The sequence below is a fragment of the Excalfactoria chinensis genome, chromosome 1 (genome assembly GCF_039878825.1).
Source record: "Excalfactoria chinensis isolate bCotChi1 chromosome 1, bCotChi1.hap2, whole genome shotgun sequence".
Taxonomy (NCBI): Eukaryota; Metazoa; Chordata; class Aves; order Galliformes; family Phasianidae; genus Excalfactoria; species Excalfactoria chinensis.
In genome coordinates, this window is record NC_092825.1 from 177,202,831 (window position 1) to 177,221,224 (window position 18,394).

Here is an 18,394-nt window from a genome sequence, read left to right on the forward strand (position 1 = left end):
TGATCTGGAAAATTGTTGTGAAATGTAACAGAGAAAGGCAAAAAAGGAAAAATGAAAAAAAATCTGTCTGTAGGATTTTGGCACAATCCTTTGTTCTTCAGTAAAATTCCATAAGTCAAAAAGATAAGAAAAGACAGAATATTAGGAAAGAAAAGAAATAAACAAAGCCTTCTTAAATCTAGTTTACTGTGATCAAAATTTCTGGAGGTTTTTCAGTTTGTCAGTATTGCCATGGTTCCTGTTCCCCGTGCTCTTTGTTTGCATGTTGGTGAGTTCTCATGCTCATGAAGAGAACAACCTTTTACAACTTACTGCCTCTAAAAGCTGAACAGAGAGGACCTGTGAGGTCAGAAGAATTTCATGAGGACTAACCATTTTTAATTTTTAAAGGATTTTATGTTGTTTTATAGGGCAACCCTGAAATGGATTTAAAGGGCTGTCTTTATTTTTCCTATCTAGCTAGATGGATTTGTGGTGATACCAGTGTACATGTGTGTCAATTTAGGTATGTTTCATTTAATTCATAAAAAGCACCGTTTCCTACTGTCTTGCCAAAGCATCCAGAGCTTCCACAGTGCTGATGTAACTGCATCCAGCCTGTGAGTAATGGGGAAGGAGAGCTGCTGTGAGCTGCCATGTAACCAAAGGGCTACACTTGACAGGTACCTTATGAATCCATGGATGTTGGCATCCTGTTAATGGCTGTGAAGGAAAAAAGGTCAGCCAAAGTCTGAGAATGAACTTCTGACTGAAAAGTGGTTTATCAGCATGGCATGTTTAAGATCAATAAAGCTCGTGCAGCCATATGTACGGACTTCAGTTCTCGTGGCAATTTAAGTACTAATATACAAATCTATGGGGAGACTAAGAGCAAATGTAAGTGATGTAACTAATCAGTTACATCATAACATAACATTCAGGACTCTTTTAAATCTTGTTCTGAAACTTCAAATCTCATTACAGAATGAAATGTTGACCAAGTACAGAAAGTAAAAATTTTGGTTCCTGACGTCTTTTTCTTTTAATTTAAAGTCATGTATTGCCTCTCTAAATAATGGTGCAATCATAATCAATTATGCAATTAGGCTAAGTAGATGGGTTAATGTTTGTATAATTTTGATGACGGCTGTAAAAGCCTCTACTGAACTATGCTCGAGAGCATTACCACACATTACCCCACATATGCAGTGGAAAGACTTAAAAGTCATGTTCATTATGAAAATAATGTTTTGGAAAATAAAAACTGATGAGTACATGGTAAAAAATACATTCTTTCAGGCTTGGTTTGAAATAGAAAATTAGAACTCTTCAAGTTTGTAGACCTCAGAATAAACTTCTAATCATTGTTTAATTAGCTGGTTCACGAATAAGTCAAAGTTGGCTTCATGTGTACTTAAGAAGGAAAACTTTCTGCTAGATCAGGATTTTATATACCACTCTGAATACTTGATTTTTCTGCTAAGAGAAGGTGCAAATCAACTAACATCGTTACAGTCTTCATATTTGCACAGCCTGCCTGACATAGCATCTGTAGCTGCCCCTTGTTGCTCAGGCTAGAAATTGTTCCTGGTTCAAAAGCACTTTAAAATCTTTTATAAATAGCCAGATTCTGATGTCAAATGTGTTTGTGGTTCTCCCCAAAGTTAATGGGTTACCTGTTGGGATAAAAAAATTATCAGCTGGGATTTGGTGAGGCTGCCACCTCACCTTCCTGCAAGACAAGGGCAATGGTGAGTGCCGTTCAGCCTACATGGCATGGGCATGTTTAGAGCACTCTGCTAGTCTGATTTAGCTATCTGCTTCAAGACAAAACAAATCTTTTTCCAGATATCGTGATGTGTCTTCATTAACTTCAGATTGAATCTAGTGCAAAAACTGAGAAGGTGATGGCTGCGTTTTGGGGATACAAATTGGTCAAGGGAATCTCACCGCTGGCTTTAGTTCTTTTTCTCCTCACAAACCCAGAGCAAACAGTAGAAATCACATTTACTATCTGCAGCAGCCTTGTTGCTAAGGTGTGCTCTAAGAATTTTCTCCTGGATCACATACAAGAAATTTCAATTTTATTATTATTTTGAAATAAAAGATGAAGAATTTAATTTTTAGCCCCCAAACCTAACATATATGCAATGGAATACTTTAGCCAAATATTCAGATATTAAGCAACATATTTGTCTAAATAAATAAGAATTCATCAGAATAGCTCCCAGAAAACTCCCAGTCAGTTTGTAAACCTTCTGTTAATCACTGTACAGGGCACAGCCCAGTCAGCTCTCAGAATCCTCCTATGTCACTTTGTGCAGCTGTACCCCTGAATTGGAATGGTTCAAGGAACGATAAAGTAATACAGGTTTTAACACTAGCTACTTTTCACTAAAGGGCTCATCATGATATCAATAGTTAGAGAAACACGTTGAAGCAACTGCCAGAGACACATGAGAAACAGTGCAGAACACTTCAATCTGAACTACAACTGGATGGTTTTTACGGGGACAAATATGAATGTCTGCAGGAAAATGTGCCACTTGCCAGTTATTTCTCACACACTTTTCTTTATATTGGCCAAGGTGTGAACTGCTGATTTCTCACAATTCAGAAATCCAAGTGACAGGCAGCTCCTTTTGCCTCCTGCTCATTTCCTTGGGAAACAGAAGGAAAAAAGGGTGCTCTTCATACTGCCTCATTCCATCACTGAGTACCTATTATTTTTCTTTCATTAAAAATTAATTATAAGGCAGTGAGGACTATGTCTTTGGGGTGTAAATGTTCACAGACTAGTTCTGATAACTATGTTTCCCATTTGGGGAAATAAGGATAGACTTCTACTGAGCAGTGTCCTCTCTCAGCTGTTCCACAAAGGTAGATCTGCAGTGAAATAAGTCAACTGCTTCATGGCAGTCCCCATCACTCTTACCTCCACATCCTCACAGTTGGCTAGCTGCTCTCTGTGGACACCCCTCACTTGCTTTCCTCTGTTTTCTGATTCTTATCCCGAGTCATAACTTTTCTAGAGGGGATTTGCTGCAGTGAGCTGTGTGATGGGATGTGCTGCTATCATAGATTACCCTAGAGATTCAGAGAGTAACCATCTGGATTTAGGAGCGCTGGGAGTCTCCACAGAAGGCATACCCATATTCCATGGCTACATAGTAATCAAACACAGGGTCACAGACTGACATGTCATTGTAGCCATCTAAAACAGCCATTTCCAAAAGCTGCTGTCTAAAATTGCTGGCTGCCCAAGGTTGTGGCTTCAAGTGTCATGTCAGCACCCACCAATGAATCATTAGCAAATAAAATCAGACTTTTTGGGCACCAGCTCCTGAATTTTAAAGCCAGATTTGCTTGGCATAATGCAAGTCTCACTTCCTTTGCTTCTGAATGTCATAGCTTTGCCCTGAGCAGAAAAGGAGGCCCTCTCTGCATTTCCTCTGTCAGGAAACAGTTTTTGGACACCCCAGCAATATGTGGTGATTTCCAGCCATTATGGTGCTTATGTGGACCTTTCCAAGATGTTGACCTGGGTTCCCATCTTAATTCTCGTGTTTGGGAGATCAGGCATGGAACGTGTTAAGCCACCAACCTGGTTTCCTTGGGTATTTACATAATCACCCTCAAATAAACACACGGGGGAAAGATTCAATTCATAAGAACTTTTGAAAATGTATCTATTGATTCTGTCTTGATTGTGAAGTCAATCTGATGAAAGAGCACGTTATATGTCAAATATAAAATCCTTCTTTCCTCTCAGTAGAGGACACAATAAATAATGTGGCTCAGAATTGGTTCTCAGCAGTTCAAAAGTGCCTACTGTTTTCTTGTGACTCTGGCAATTGCTTTCCAAATAAATATTTGCAATACAAGAGAATACAAACTAATTTACCATTTCTGAATTGAATAAGGTTAGCTGTTTTACTGATACAAACCAATGTTTATTAACAGAGCTCAACTGCTGTGCACTCTACAAAGTATGAGTTATGATACCAATGATTACCTGAATGTATGCGGGGACTTAGCGCAAGTGCTGAGTGACTGGTGGAAAACTTGATTTGCTAAGCAAATGGCTTGAGAAAATTAAACAAATGGGTAATTCAGTGATCAATCTCTCTATTTTATTATCTTTTATTACATTTCCATTCATCTATTTTAACGACTTTTATTTTATTTTATTTATTTATTTATTTATTTATTTTCTTTTCAGCACTTCCAGATAACTTCCCACAATTTACAGCCCATCTCTAAGCTATCTGAGAGTAGTTCTGTAATTCCAATCAGATTTGGTTACAGGGTTGGGACCATTACAGAAGAAACCCACACCATTTAGTGGCAGTGCCTAAGGGGTGAAGGTCTATTTGTCTCTCTTAAAGTTCTTTGAAGACTTCATTATGTATTAGGAAACCTGTGCTGACAAAACTAAAGACTCAATAGAGTTTTGGGGGCCATTTATTTGTTGTTCATGCAGGTATGCAAAAATGCTAGTAAAAATTGTGACACTGTAAAGATCTTTTGCAATTTTGACCACAGTTATGGAGCAATTTTACTTTTAAAAGGTCATCAAGGAATTATCTGTCTTCCTTCTGAAATAAACAGCTTCCTTTCACTAAATCAGATAGTTCTAATTTTCAAAGACTACCCAAAGCCAAATTTGATTTTATAACCCAGAATGCACTCCAAAGAGCAAACCTTACTCCCTTTTCTTATAAAGGCTGCCAGTTTTCTTCTAAAACTTTGTACTTAAGAGGTGGTTGTAAATTTGAATTCCAAGCCATTTGCTCCAACCATTTCTTTCAACATTAACAAAAGAATAGCAAGAAGAGAACCAAAATAACAGAAACAAACAGAGCAAGCAATGCAAAGTAAAAAGACTCTAATGAAAGCAGTAACTTACTGTAGCTACTTTCACTATCGCTGGCATTAGAAGAAACATGTTCTGCAAGAACAGTACAGCAAATTAAAGAACATAACCAAGCACCACAGAACCGCAGAAACTCAAAAGAACTGCCGCAGCCATGCAAAGTGGTTGTGCAGAGAGGAAATAAAAATTATACAGTGACATCACCTGCAGGTCTTAGATAATTTACAAGGTTAAAATGAAAGCTTTCTCTCTTGAGGTATTTCAGAAAGAGATCATACACATCTAGTGATATACAATGTGGAAAAGCCATTGATACACATTATAGCAAGGTGGTGTCATTTCTTGATAAGATAGTTAATGACACCTCAGATAAATTCATTTTAAAATACCCTGTGGTCCACCTGCATCTCACTGAATGACTAATTTCATGAAACCTGAGTTTCTGCTCATATTCTTATAAACCTTGAGTTCTGTCCTCAGCATTAATCACTTCCTACTGTCTCATGGGGTTAACAAATTAATGTGAAAAGGGCTTTGATATCAACTATTGCAACAATCTCTTAATCTGTCCAAAAGGAGAAAAAAAAAAAAAAAAGAAAATAAAAGACGAAGCCAATGTAAATTATAAAAATAAATATATTAAAAAAATAGAAGAGATGTTTTCCCAGACAACATTTAGCTTCAGAATTTGGGCTGGAGTACAAAAATCTTTTTCAGACTAGTCTAGATATGTGATCAGGGATGGAAGAATTATTGTGGCATAGATTTCTGGTTTGACAAGGCTGGTGTCAGAAAGGTGCAGTCTATATCATGCGAAGTGATTGTTTCCAAATTGTCATCAGCAGGCTGAGTGCCACCAGTCTTAGTGGTCTTCAAGAGGTCTGCAGAACCACATTTAATGGTTGTTTAAGAGTAGACAACAAGGAGGATGAGCATGGGAACTGTGTCAAGGCCACTGCGAGATGCTGCATTCCCCCACAGACATGCCTCATAGCTGGGGTTTATTGAACTGTAATGGCAGCGCCAATGGAGCAGCAGGAATGGGGGAGACTGATATCTAATAAAAGTAATAATTGACAAACTTTGGTCTTGGACCAAAGCTTCAAAATATCAGGCTCATGTTTTGAACAAAACTGTGTGTTGGGTCTTGGGCATTTCATAGAAAGTTAACAGCTGCTTCCTCCAACCATGATGTTATACAAGGCCTTGAAGGTTTTGTTAAACAAGAACAAATATCCTCCATAGTAATTATTAAAGTAACAATTGTAGTTAATATATTAGTGAAATTTGAATGGGGCTGAAATGGCTACACGTGTGACAGTAATTAAAAGCTAGGTGTAGTATTAAAAGATGAAACTAGTCCCTGAACAATACATTTGTGCCAACTTTTCTCCTAGCAACTTGCAGATTTAGTTATCTCCTTCCAGATGGTTGAATGTTATAGAGATTTGTCTTTGTAAGGACACAGATATGCTGGAGGGCTGATCAAATCAGATGTATTTACATGTTTTTTTAGGCACTGGATGATCTGCATTTGTTCCTAGCAAACAACTATAGCACTTTACTTGAAGTAACAAAATGGTTAAAATTTGGGTGACAGCAATATTGAAAATTGGTCTTGTAGAACTGTTCTTCATACAAGAGTTGAAGCTTTCATCTTTAAATGGCAGGGTACTGTATGGATTAAAATAAAACCATTAAAATGACCCTTAAAAATAAATTAGAAATCTGCAAAATTGTGCATTCCTGTAATTAAAAAGCATATACACAAAACAGTAGGTGATGCAGTGTCAACATCCACATACATTTTACTTCAATTACTTGGCACTAAAGAAGAAGAATAAGAACTGAAGGAAGAAGCAATCAAACACATGCCAGTGCCATTTTGCTTAAATTATTTAGGTCTGGATACAGCATATAACATAGCAATTTCTATCAAGTACTTCATTCTCTACAATTTTTCTGTCTGACTTTCAAGGAAGCAAAATTGTTCCCAAATGCTTATCTGACACGACACGTTCTGCAATGCCAAGTCATGAGACAGGATTACTGCGTCAGAAAAAGAAACTGATTAAGGTTTCGTGACAGGGAATAGGTTGGTAATAGTGAAATGGGTCCAAATTCAGTTTGGGAGGAGGCGTGTCTTCTCTGGCCTGGAAATGACTTCTTCCATTAATAACAAACGCTAATCCAAAATCCAGCAAAGTAACAAGCACTCCCATGCAAAAAGCTGAAAATGCAGAAGCAACAGCAGAAAACAATTTTCTATTGATTTCCTCAGGATGTGATCAGGTTGAAATGTTTAAGTTTTCCTTTTGATGGAGAGGGAGGGATTGTTGCTGAGAAGTACATTCTAGCAGCAAAACAAGTTCTAGGTATGCTACTCTACGGAACTGCCATGATGAGAACAATAACATACTGTCAGAAACAAAAGGTGTTATTACAAAAGAAGTGAAAGTGTCTGCTTGATACACTGTATGTTATTTAATATTGTCATGCAGAACAAAACAATTGAAACATTTTTAATGCATTCACAGCTGGGTAACAAATAAAACTCTATCTTGTGCATGCTAGGAGTGGAGGGTCCTCAGAGAAGGAACAGAAGCCAAAACAAAACAAAACAAAAAGATTTACAGTGACCATTCCTGGGAACTTACTCAGAGTCTTTGTTCCATAACCGTCGTCACCTAATCCGGGGATGTCCTGCACGGAAGTCCCCAGAGAGAGCAATGAGAAAGGAAGAACAGCCGCAGAAGAGGAAGGAAGAAGTCAGTGGAGTTGAAATGGATACTACCATGACTGACCATGTTGATTGAGCAATCTGGATCCCTGCTTTTTCTCTCTTTAAACCCATATTCTATGGGAATGCAGCCAATGAAAGAGGCAGTGACCATTCTACATGGCTTTGTAGTTGTGACAAAGAAGGAACAATACAATAAATAAAGTCCCAGAAACGGTCCTCACCACATAAATTCGGAAGGAGAGAATTACTAAGGAAAAATGTGAATTCTTTGGGCTCAGAGCCAGCATTTTGTTTGTAATAACGCCGGTTGTTCAGACACAGAGTTTGAGCAAGCAGTAGGTGCTTGGAGAGGTACACATCCCAAGGTCTGATTTGCTGATTCAAGTTGTTAGCGTGGATGCTTCATTTAACTACTGAACTTTTAGTGAAGCTGTCCATAGCAATCAACTTGGAGAACGTCAGATGCAAAAAAACAACAACAAAAAAGAGATCAGAGCAGAGGGTTAAGAAAAAATTAGTTCGATATTCTAAAAGAAATCATGTTTGCATAATTTTGAGCCAGTTTTGATCTAGGAACATTTAATCAGAGCCAAATTTGGGTTTAGGTCACTGTTTCATTCTTCAGAAAATGATGTTTCCAAGGAAGGAAGGCCCAGCTGGATCCAAGTTGCAGTCACACATTGGTCACAGTAGTAATACCTCGCCTGCCTGCCTACGACATGTATTTGCCTAAGTGTGTGGGATACTTGTATCATGCGTGTCACCCATTTTTGTGCTGCATGTGACATCGTCTCCGAGAGGTTACTTACGTTCTGGATCACTTGTTTCCTGCTCACTCTGCTCCTTGCTCTTGTAGAATGGGAATTTTCGTGAAAAGATGAAGTTCTTTTTACGCTTGTCATTGAATGACTGTGAAGGAGAAAAGGCATGGGGCAAAAACAGGGACGTCTAATTGTTGTCACACTCATGCTGACAAAACAACTAGTTTGTAAAAGTGGAGAGAACTGTAGTGACTCAAATCAGTCCAAAACAAGTGTCTGGAAAGAATCGCAGGTGGTTGTGGTGATGCGTACGAGTTGAAGGCAGAACCCCTAGAGACTGGGTTGATTTAATGACAGAAGTCTCAAACTACAGACTTCAGTTCCTTATTTGGGATCTATCATGTTTGGCTTGTTCAGATAAAGGGCTACAGATGGCTCAGCATGCTTTGAGATCAAGCCACTCATCTTTAATGATAGCAGACTGTGGACAAAAATAATTAACTGTCTGAAAAAGGAAAAGCTGCAAAGAGGAAAGAGGAAGCCTTTGATTTTCTTCTGGTAGGTGTGTGGATTCAGCTCTGTGCCAATTAAAATTATATATGTTTTGTCTTGTAACTGCTGTGGACTTAATAATACTTGAACAATTATCTTGCAACTTCTTACATACGTTTTAATGTCTTTTTTTGGATCACTTAAGAAAATTCACATCACTTTGTGCTATACATCTGTATTAATTTAGTGGATTCCTCAGGATATGCTTTTAGTTTTAAGTGACTTAGAGATGAAATTCTGCTGATAAGCAGTATTTCTTTGTGTACTGAGTAGTACGTATTTTCAAAAGAGGAATTATTAATATGGAATTTTATTTATTTATTTGTTTATTTTAACATGACAGAAACTTTGGCTTTATAGACAGCTGTGAGGGTTTACTGCGTGGTACTGTGTAAAAATAGGATACACCTACTTTGGACACCTATTTCAGGTGCTAAATGAGGAATCAAGGTCCCTGTGTAGTCAACTGAGTAAAGCTGGTGCTTCCAGAGGGCTCTTATGCTGAGTTGTAGATAGTGCTTAGCTGGTCTGTACTGTACACCAGACAATGACCGTTGCTGTTTCCTGGACAGAATGTGGGCAAAGCCCAGACTTGACATTTAGCATGCGGTCACCTCCAAGACAGCAGAGAACTTCTCAGCTCATTTAAGGAAAAAAATCTCACATTTTTGTGGTTCCTTGAATGAAAATATAGCAAGTATTTGGCTCCAGATCTGAAATTGAACAGATTTAGGGTTCTATAATATTATTTTATTTTCTTATGTTTTGTTACGAACAGCATAAAATGTGATTTAAAATGTGTATTTCTGAAAGATGTCAAGTTAGGTGCTGCCAAGCTCAATTAAATCAGTTGTTTACTTGGGTCACAAAAGTTTCATGCCACTTTTACATTTCAAGCATATTTAAAGTTCAGTAACCAAAAACAAAGGAAAAAATGCACATGTAAAGTAAATGATCCATGAGAATCTCTGAGTATGAAGACATTAAATGTGAAATTAATGTGGAGGTCATGCACAAATAATCCAGACTGCATGCAGTTTCAAAACAAAGCAAACATGAAAGAAAGCCAGCATTAAAAGTAATGGGTATGAAGGGTCAAAGTAATCTGTGGATGAAAAGAGGACTGACATGCATATTGTATCACATTAATGACCTAAAGGATGTAATTAAATTAAAATGTGTTTTCTGTGACCATTTCTTTTATTTTTTCCAAAGAAAAGAATGCAGCATGTTAACATTTCCGAAGTTGTGAAAATGTTGTTTGACACGCTTCATCTGAGCTTTATATACTATATACTATAAGGCTTTGTGCTTAAAAAGGAAAAAAAGAATCACATATACATAATAACAACTCATAAAACAAAGTGATTTTAATGTGAAAACCCCTTCACTACCAAATGACATTTCACTTTGGAATTTAAGAGAATGTTATCAAAGGGACATGTAAATATGCTGTTTCACAGAGATTCTATAATAAATAACCACTTTTACATATTCTCACTCCATTTTTTCCCCAACAGTAGCAAAAGCTTTAGAAAGTACATTTGCATTGGAAGAGCATATATTGTTTTTAAAGGTTGTGCATGACCCAGCAGAATATTCCAAATTAAACAGACATCCCATAAAGTTTTATAAACTTTATTTTCCTTGTGTGGTTGGGTTTTTTTTTAAATAAGATATTGTTCCACTTTGATTTGGACAATCAAAACCTGGCAATTCATAGCAGGTGACAGATATGTCCAAAACTGCTTATTAATATCCATAAGCAAACAAGCTTATGCCTGTGTAAATGTTTCTACAGATTATTCAGTGTGTATGTTTGTGTTAATTACCACATATACTACCAGAGAATAACCATATTAAAATATGATAATAGACTAAACTGAGTCTGGTATGGCAAACTTATTGAAATAATTAATCTTTAGTTTTATTTGAGTGGGCTTACTGAACACTTATTGTACTGTACATTAAGTGCATGCTTTTCACAAGAAAGCAAAACAGGGAGTCTTAGTTTTATTTTACATACAATATAAATGTGATTGAAATAAGTCTGATTGCCTCCACCTCAAGGATATGAAATCCTACGGACATCCATAAGAATGTCCTTGCAGAACCCATGTAAAGTATAGAGATAGGGAGATTGGTGGAAAATAGGGAGATGTATGGAATAAAACTATGTTTTTCTCAGACACACTCTTTTAGATACAGATTTTGGTTTGTTGGTGGAAGAATGGAGATCAGCACCATCATAAACCACATGCATCACATGGATGCTTATTTTCTTTTTAAGACACGTGAAGAATGGCGGTAGGGTTAAACAGTAATAATCAAATACATGCTTTTCAGAGGTTTTGTTTCTATGAAATGGAATCTTTGAGTTAACTATTCTGAGGCCATTTTTCATTAGGGTCTCCCTACACTGCTGATGTACAAGATAAATGAGAGAGGTATTTGTCTACATCTCTCAGCCTAATATAGAAGTTGCACACAGCTGGAATTGAAATTGTGATATGAAGCTCAGGCTTGATCCAACAACACTTATGAAGGCAGAGTTTCTGAATGTCACTGAAAGTGCCTGAAAATGAATTCCTGTGCAAATCACAATTTCTTTGCATGAATATTATATTATATGTAACATTCTGTAGCGGCAAATAACTGGGGTATTTCAGTTGCAGTGAAAACCTGTACAATAGACAGCTTTTATACCTCACTGCCATCAGTTCACACAGCCCACCCACAACCCAGGAACTGGCATTAGTAGGTACTTTATATAGGCAATAAAAAAAAGCAGATGACATTTTCAAGTGCTGTTTGACAACTGAACAGGGAGGTCATTGTTCACAGCACTTGAACTGTGATGAAAAAAGTCTTTTTGCAGAAAAAGGAAGGGGTGAGAAGCTTTCACCAACATCATAGCTTACATTCTAATTCTGACAGTACTTAAGGCAAAAGGCTATACTCTGAAAAATATTCAATCTGCGCTCTTCCTTAGCCAAATATCCCATGATGCCATTTATATAGGTCTGATTTACACACAACTCTCTCTCGTAATGACAGACATTAAGACACTGGGTGTTTCTTGTTCTTTAGAACTCCATTTGGTACTCTTTCTTTCTTTCTTTCTTTCTTTCTTTCTTTCTTTCTTTCTTTCTTTCTTTCTTTCTTTCTTTCTTTCTTTCTTTCTTTCTTTCTTGTCAACATTTTTGTATTCTAATTGTTTTTCTCTTAGGGCAGCAGCCATACAAATATTACTCATCAGGTAATAGTGTGTTTAAAAAGAAAATTTTCATGTAAAATGGACAATCACAATCCAATTTCAGAATTTGCTTTATAGCAGTAAACATCTCAAAGAATAGTGCATCCGTAACACGATGGGTGTAGCAAAATGCAATAGTCAAACATTCTGTTGTTTATTTCAGCTCTTTCTAGATATTTTTTCCCCGTGCTGCTGATCCAGCCCATACTATGTTCATGCAGCTACGTTCTTGATAAAGATTGTCCTCTTTGTGTTTTGCAGAACAGTATAATATGTTGGAAAAAGAACTGCTCTCAAAAGCAGTTCTGTACTCTAAAAGCCATTGAGATACACTGGGAATCCTTTATTTTGCTATTTCATTCAACCAGTGCTAATCCCCACTCATGAGCTGTGAACCAGTGTTAGGAGATCACCTGAAGAATGACTGTTCCAGAGCACTGGCTGTAAAATTCTTGTATACAGAGAGCAGATGAGAATGTTCATTCATTTTACTGCTTCTCATCTGCTTTTAAGTTTTATAACTTTTATTTCCTCAATATAGGTTTTTGGTATAACTGAAATGAAAAGCCCTCATTTATACGGCATTCTACAAAAATCTACATGATCTATCACTGACTGCAGTCCTTTATGCATTTTAAGCACACTTCTTTTCATGATAGGGACATTCCTTTTCTTTGTTTGAACAGCACTGGCATTAATGAAGTTTTGGGCACTGAAGCACTGCTGAATCTTCATGAACAGATATCTCTCACGATACCACACTGATACCAGAAGGAAAAGTTTGTGACTAAAACAGATACTCAGTGTCATTTGTACTTTCAAATACACAACTTCAGCCCCCTGTTTTTACAGTGAGCCTGAATGCACAGTTTTCACACAGGATATTCCTTAAGACATCAATTGGTCTGACCATGCAATTACATGTCGGCAGGAAACCTAAGTCAACTTCTCCATGTCTATCACTTGTAGGGCGAAGGATGTCTCCATTCTGATAAACTCACCTATAAATTTTTGTAGACTTTGCAAGTGATTGCAAATAAAAATGCCTGGCATAAAGTCATATTTGCACCATGACCTGTTTTGACAATTCATCAGAGAAGCTCTGGATGTCCTTTTCTTAGAGGTGTTCAAGGTCAGGTCAAATGGTGCCCTGGAAGCCTGACCTGGTGCCTAATTTAGTGTTTGCCAACCCTGTGTTAGATGATCTTCGAGGTTTCCTCCAACCCATGAGATTCTATGATTCTATGACTCTATGATTCTAAGTGAGAACAAACTTTGTGTCAGAAGATGAAGATACCTCTGCATGCTCAGCTTCCCTGTGTGCCTGCAGGGAGATATGAATCTTGGGAATTCAGAATGGAAAAGTACAAGCCTGATTAAATACTCCATGCTGCCTAACTTCAAAAGACAAGGGTAGCACTGTTGAATATTCATAAATACAAAATTTTACTAATCTTAACACTGACTTAATGTCTCTTAACACTGACTTAATGTCTCTTGTTAGCCAGCAACTGAATTTTAATTGCTACCAAAACAAAGGTTAAAAACAACACTGACTACCAGGGGAACGAAAACACTAATAGACTATCATGAAAGCATGTAAAAACTGCATTTCCATTTCTGCAAACATGTTTTTAACTGTGCAAGGCTGAAATTGCATTCAAAATGAAGAGCTCATCTGTGCTAATTTATATTGCATAGTCGTTGGCAGGAACAAAACACCAATGTAGAAAGCCTGCATACATGACAGGCAAGGTCATGTACAAGAGCCTGAAGGTTGTACACAGAGAGTGTGCAAAGAATATGTTCAAGCAACAACACTGAAATTAATAATCTGAAAATAAGAAAGGGCAAAGTTCTTTGACAGTAAAATCAATTTGAGTGTAGAATAATCTGCCCCAAGAGAAGTGGAATACTTGAGATCAGTTTTCACATTTAAAACAGATCTACAAACCTTAAATACTATGGGAAATGACTAGGAAAGTAGGCTGGAGGGAAAAGATCCAGACACTAAGTCTCTGTTGGCTCCAGCACCTTGTGATGGAGTGTGGGCTTTCACCCAGCCTGGCTCACTGTGGTCGTATAGGCAGTATGAAGTCTCTGCAGTTAGTGTATTTGATGTTTGGCAATGTCCTAATTCGTCCCCTTCGCTTTTATCTATTTTCTTAGCCAAAGTTAGAGCTGCTGCATTGCTCCAGCTATAAATCTCAGCTCACACCAACTTTGCTCAGAGCCCTTCATGCAAAAGTGATGTAGATGAAAGATCCTCAAAGATCAACTGAGTGTTGGTTTGGACTTGGCAAGTTTCTGGGGTCATCTGATCTCCCACTGAGGCCCAGAGATTCCCACCGTGCACCCTGCAGGACTTCAACCAACACATGGCAGGAATAGGAACAGAGTAGCCTTTAAGGACCCATCCAGCCTAATGAATTCTATGATTCAATAATCATGTACAGTGCATTTGTGCAAGTATAAACTACTACATAAAACATTCCTATACATTAAATAAAAATGTACTTCATAAAGACCTTTATTACATTTCTTTTGTTAATGGAGGAAGATTTAGAATTCCTACATGCCTTCAAACTGTTCACTGAAAGACAATCAGAGCAGACTTATCAATGGAACTGCTCTTTTGAGTTAAAAGGAAGAATGATCACAGCGACAGTGGATTGAATGATGGCAAAGATCTGGCTCAGGAGACTGTGAATCATATCAGGCCAATGGCTCTCATTTAAAATATTTGTGTACTTAGGCATTACAGATCAAACAACTACAAAAAAAAAAATATATATATATATATAAAAAAAAATTAAAGGCACAGAGAAGCAAGAAGTTACTCTGAGGGACTGGTGCACGGTTTGTGTAAGTGATTCTGTTCCTATGTCTTCCAACCATGCACCTCATACTGCCAGTCTTCACAGACAGGATATCAGATCAGATGGACTTTGGATTTGACCCAGTTTGGCAGTTCCTGTGTTCTTGTAACCTTCCAAACATGGCCCGTGAGTCACAAAGTCAATCATCACAGAATGCCTTGAATTGAGTGAGCCAGAAATATAGATGTGAAATACAGAGACTGTCATCTTAATAAGTGCTAACACTTGGCTCCACTCATCTAGAGCTCTGTGCCTAATCTTGCTGAAAGAAAACTTTGTTCTTTTTCTAATTATTTAATGATAGCTATTTCCAGTGCTGTACATCTTTTTATTTTTACTTTTTTTCCCCAATCACTGAAACTGCTTTTCTGAATATTCAAATAACCATGGAATTACCTTTACACAGATGCAAATATCCTACCGCTTGATTCAGGACATTAGACAACAAGTGATAAAAATAACACATGCATGAATTTAAACTCAGCATAAATTTCTGCTGGAAAAACTTAGAAGAAAAGCAATTAACTCTCAGCTGTAAACTTAGACATTTTACCTGTGCTAGCAAATCTTCACCCTCTTATATTTAATCTGTGTCCAATTTAAATATTACAATATGTTTCTTTACCTCAGCAATTTTTTTACTTTCCTCTTACCTCAGCAGGGATTGCACGGACTTGTAATGGCAAAGAAAATTTCGGTTGATAGTCTTGTTCCTAACCTTATGACTGCCTAAGCAGTATTATCCCACATATAAACTCAACACAATTATCAGGCTGAAAAGCTATGAGATTCATGTATTTAAATAGCTCATTAAGAGCAGAAATGACTACAGAAATGAGCAGTATTTTCTTCAACTCAAGAAATTGCCACCAATATTCTTGAATGTTCACCTGGATCAAATTCAACCCCTAAAACCATTATTGATCACATTTGATTATCATAGAATCATAGAATGATTTGGACTGGAAGGGACATTAAAGATCTATTTGAGATCTATTCTGTTATGCTTATATATTTCATATATTTAGGTTTTGTTTTTCTCAATAAAATGCAAAATAGCTGTTTTTATTTCTATTATTATTATTATTAGTTTTAATTTATTTTTTTAATCTGGAAAACAGATTCGACCTGACAGTATTTTCCACAGTTTTTAGTCCTGTTCCATCACTTAACAAAAGCCCCACAGATTCTTTAAGTCATTCCAGGTGCCTGCTACAATCTACAGTGCTATCGTAGCATAAAAGAAAAACTGAAGACTCAAATGTTTTCCCTTACTTTTGTCAATAGACCCAACAGGCATTATTATTTGACCAAGTCCCAACAGGCACTATTATTAAATTGTTACGTGTCTTTGCTGAGTGAATCAAGATATCCTGGAGCAATGAGACACTGTACAGTTAAATTCTCCTGGCTATGCATTGTATCAACTAAATTTCATTTGGTGACTTCAGCACATGAGTGAACTAGGTGCTGAAGACAGCAGTATTTCTACTGTCCCTTGCAGCAATGCTGAGCAAGGTGTGTTTAACTGCAGGGGAACAATCAGAGCAGCCCAATAATATGGGCTCAAGTCAAAATAGATGTGCAGAGTCCACTGCCTGGCACCAGATGTCATGAAATGAAAGACAGGACTGTGGAGGGGGTGAAAATGTATGAAACATGCAGTGAGACCAATGAGCCCCCACTTCCCTCTCCCATGAAGAGAAGAAGCCTTCTCAAAGATATGGGCTGCAGTGGTAGGAATGGTGCTGAGATCTGACTATCCCACGTCCCCCACTGCTACATACATTTCTGAGGCTGCACAGTGAAATACAATGAAGAGAAGGTTGGAAGAAAGAGAGCATCAGAGAAACAGAGAGAAGCGTAACTTACTCCTCCCAGCATTGGGCAGTTTCACACTACATTCTGGAGAGTGGCTTTAGACCTTCTGAAGCCTTATGCCAACAAACCTTGTGTAAGACGTATCTCTGCCAAAGAATTTCCTTCTAATAATTTTTGTCAGCTTTTTTGACTTCACATGAAGATCTACTTATAGGTCTTATGTGTTGCATGAGGAATTCTTGAAGCATGGCGTCATATGACTTTTTAATTCTTGTCATTAATTTCCATTTTATCATAGAGGAGACATTCTTGAATGTTTGTTGACAAGTAAAAGCTAAAATGCAACATTGCAGAGGCAATGGTTTTGTAAAAGATTTTATGTCAATTAGTAATGAGGATATGAAATAAGAAAATTTATGACATGACTGATTTTCAAAGCTTATTTTAAGATACAAACATTAAATTTTGTCAGCTTTCATAGAATCATAGAATCACTCAGGTTGGAAAAGACCTTGAAGATCATCAAGTCCAACCGCAGCCTAACCAGTAGCCTATCTCTTAAAAAACAACCACAAAACAATACCACAACAACAAACCTCTGCTAAATCATATCCCTGAGTACCACATCCAAGCGGCTCTTAAACACATCCAGGGATGGCGATTCGATTTGAAACTGTGCTGTCTGCATATGGCCGTGTTGTTGTTAAATTTTAGATTCTGGCATCTGATAAAGATTAAATGGATAAGGAGTTGCAACCCTGTCTCACTGTGCACTGCAATTGCTGCTGTGTGTTTTCAGAAGGTGCACCCAGATAAGGCTCACAGAAATGGGATTCCTAGAGTCTGACTTGGGACATGTACACTATAGGTGCCTATGGCAAAGGCAGTGACCTCAGGTTCACTGCAGGCAGTGCACGATTCATGTCTATGGAAGTAATGGTCGTCTGGGGCTCTGTACAACAAAGAAAGAGTGAGTTCTCCATTTTGGGATTTTTTTGGTAGAGAAATACCAACTTATCAGACAAAAAAAAAATAAATATTATATATATCCACTTTTTACAATGTTTACATAATTGTTCCAACATCATATGTAAGTAGTATTGCTGTAGAGTGCTGTATTCCTGGCTTTCTAGATGAACAGGTAAAATTGTTTGATGGGTAAAAGCCAAGCTAGAACATTACGACCCTTCTATGCATCTGCTCTTTCATGCAGTTTCCAGAAGCTTATAAACAAATGCCTAATGGAAGCATATTTTTGCTAGAAATTATTACTCTAAGCAAATTATTTTTAATGCCAGTAGGTGTCCAATAATTGTTTGGCACTGAGACAATAAAACATTTTGTTTTTGGAAAATTGCAATGTGTTTGATAGAGTATTATTGAAGACTCATTTTGTTTATACAGCCAGGGCCACGCTGTGTACCATTCTGCATGCTAGATGTTATTAGGAATGCTAAAAAGCTGTTGGGAGTCAGACCAGCTCACTGTGAAAATACTCTTTTTTTTTTTTTAATATATGTTTTTAAT

General features: G+C 37.3%; 1 protein-coding gene across 32 annotated transcripts in view; it reads right to left on the bottom strand.

The window, feature by feature from the left end:
• The window catches only part of DLG2 (discs large MAGUK scaffold protein 2), a 981,657-nt gene that overhangs the window by 17,311 nt on the left and 945,952 nt on the right, over positions 1 to 18,394 (bottom strand). For 18 of the 32 annotated variants that reach the window (XM_072326879.1, XM_072326881.1, XM_072326873.1 and 15 more), the window contains 2 exons: positions 8,408 to 8,507; positions 4,889 to 4,930 (listed from right to left, as the gene is read on the bottom strand). In XM_072326879.1, the coding sequence (XP_072182980.1) occupies positions 4,889 to 4,930; positions 8,408 to 8,507 (142 nt within the window). Of the gene's footprint in view, positions 1 to 4,888; positions 4,931 to 7,512; positions 7,559 to 8,407; positions 8,508 to 18,394 lie in introns of all 32 variants that reach the window. The other 14 variants (XM_072326883.1, XM_072326880.1, XM_072326898.1 and 11 more) reach the window with 3 other exon arrangements.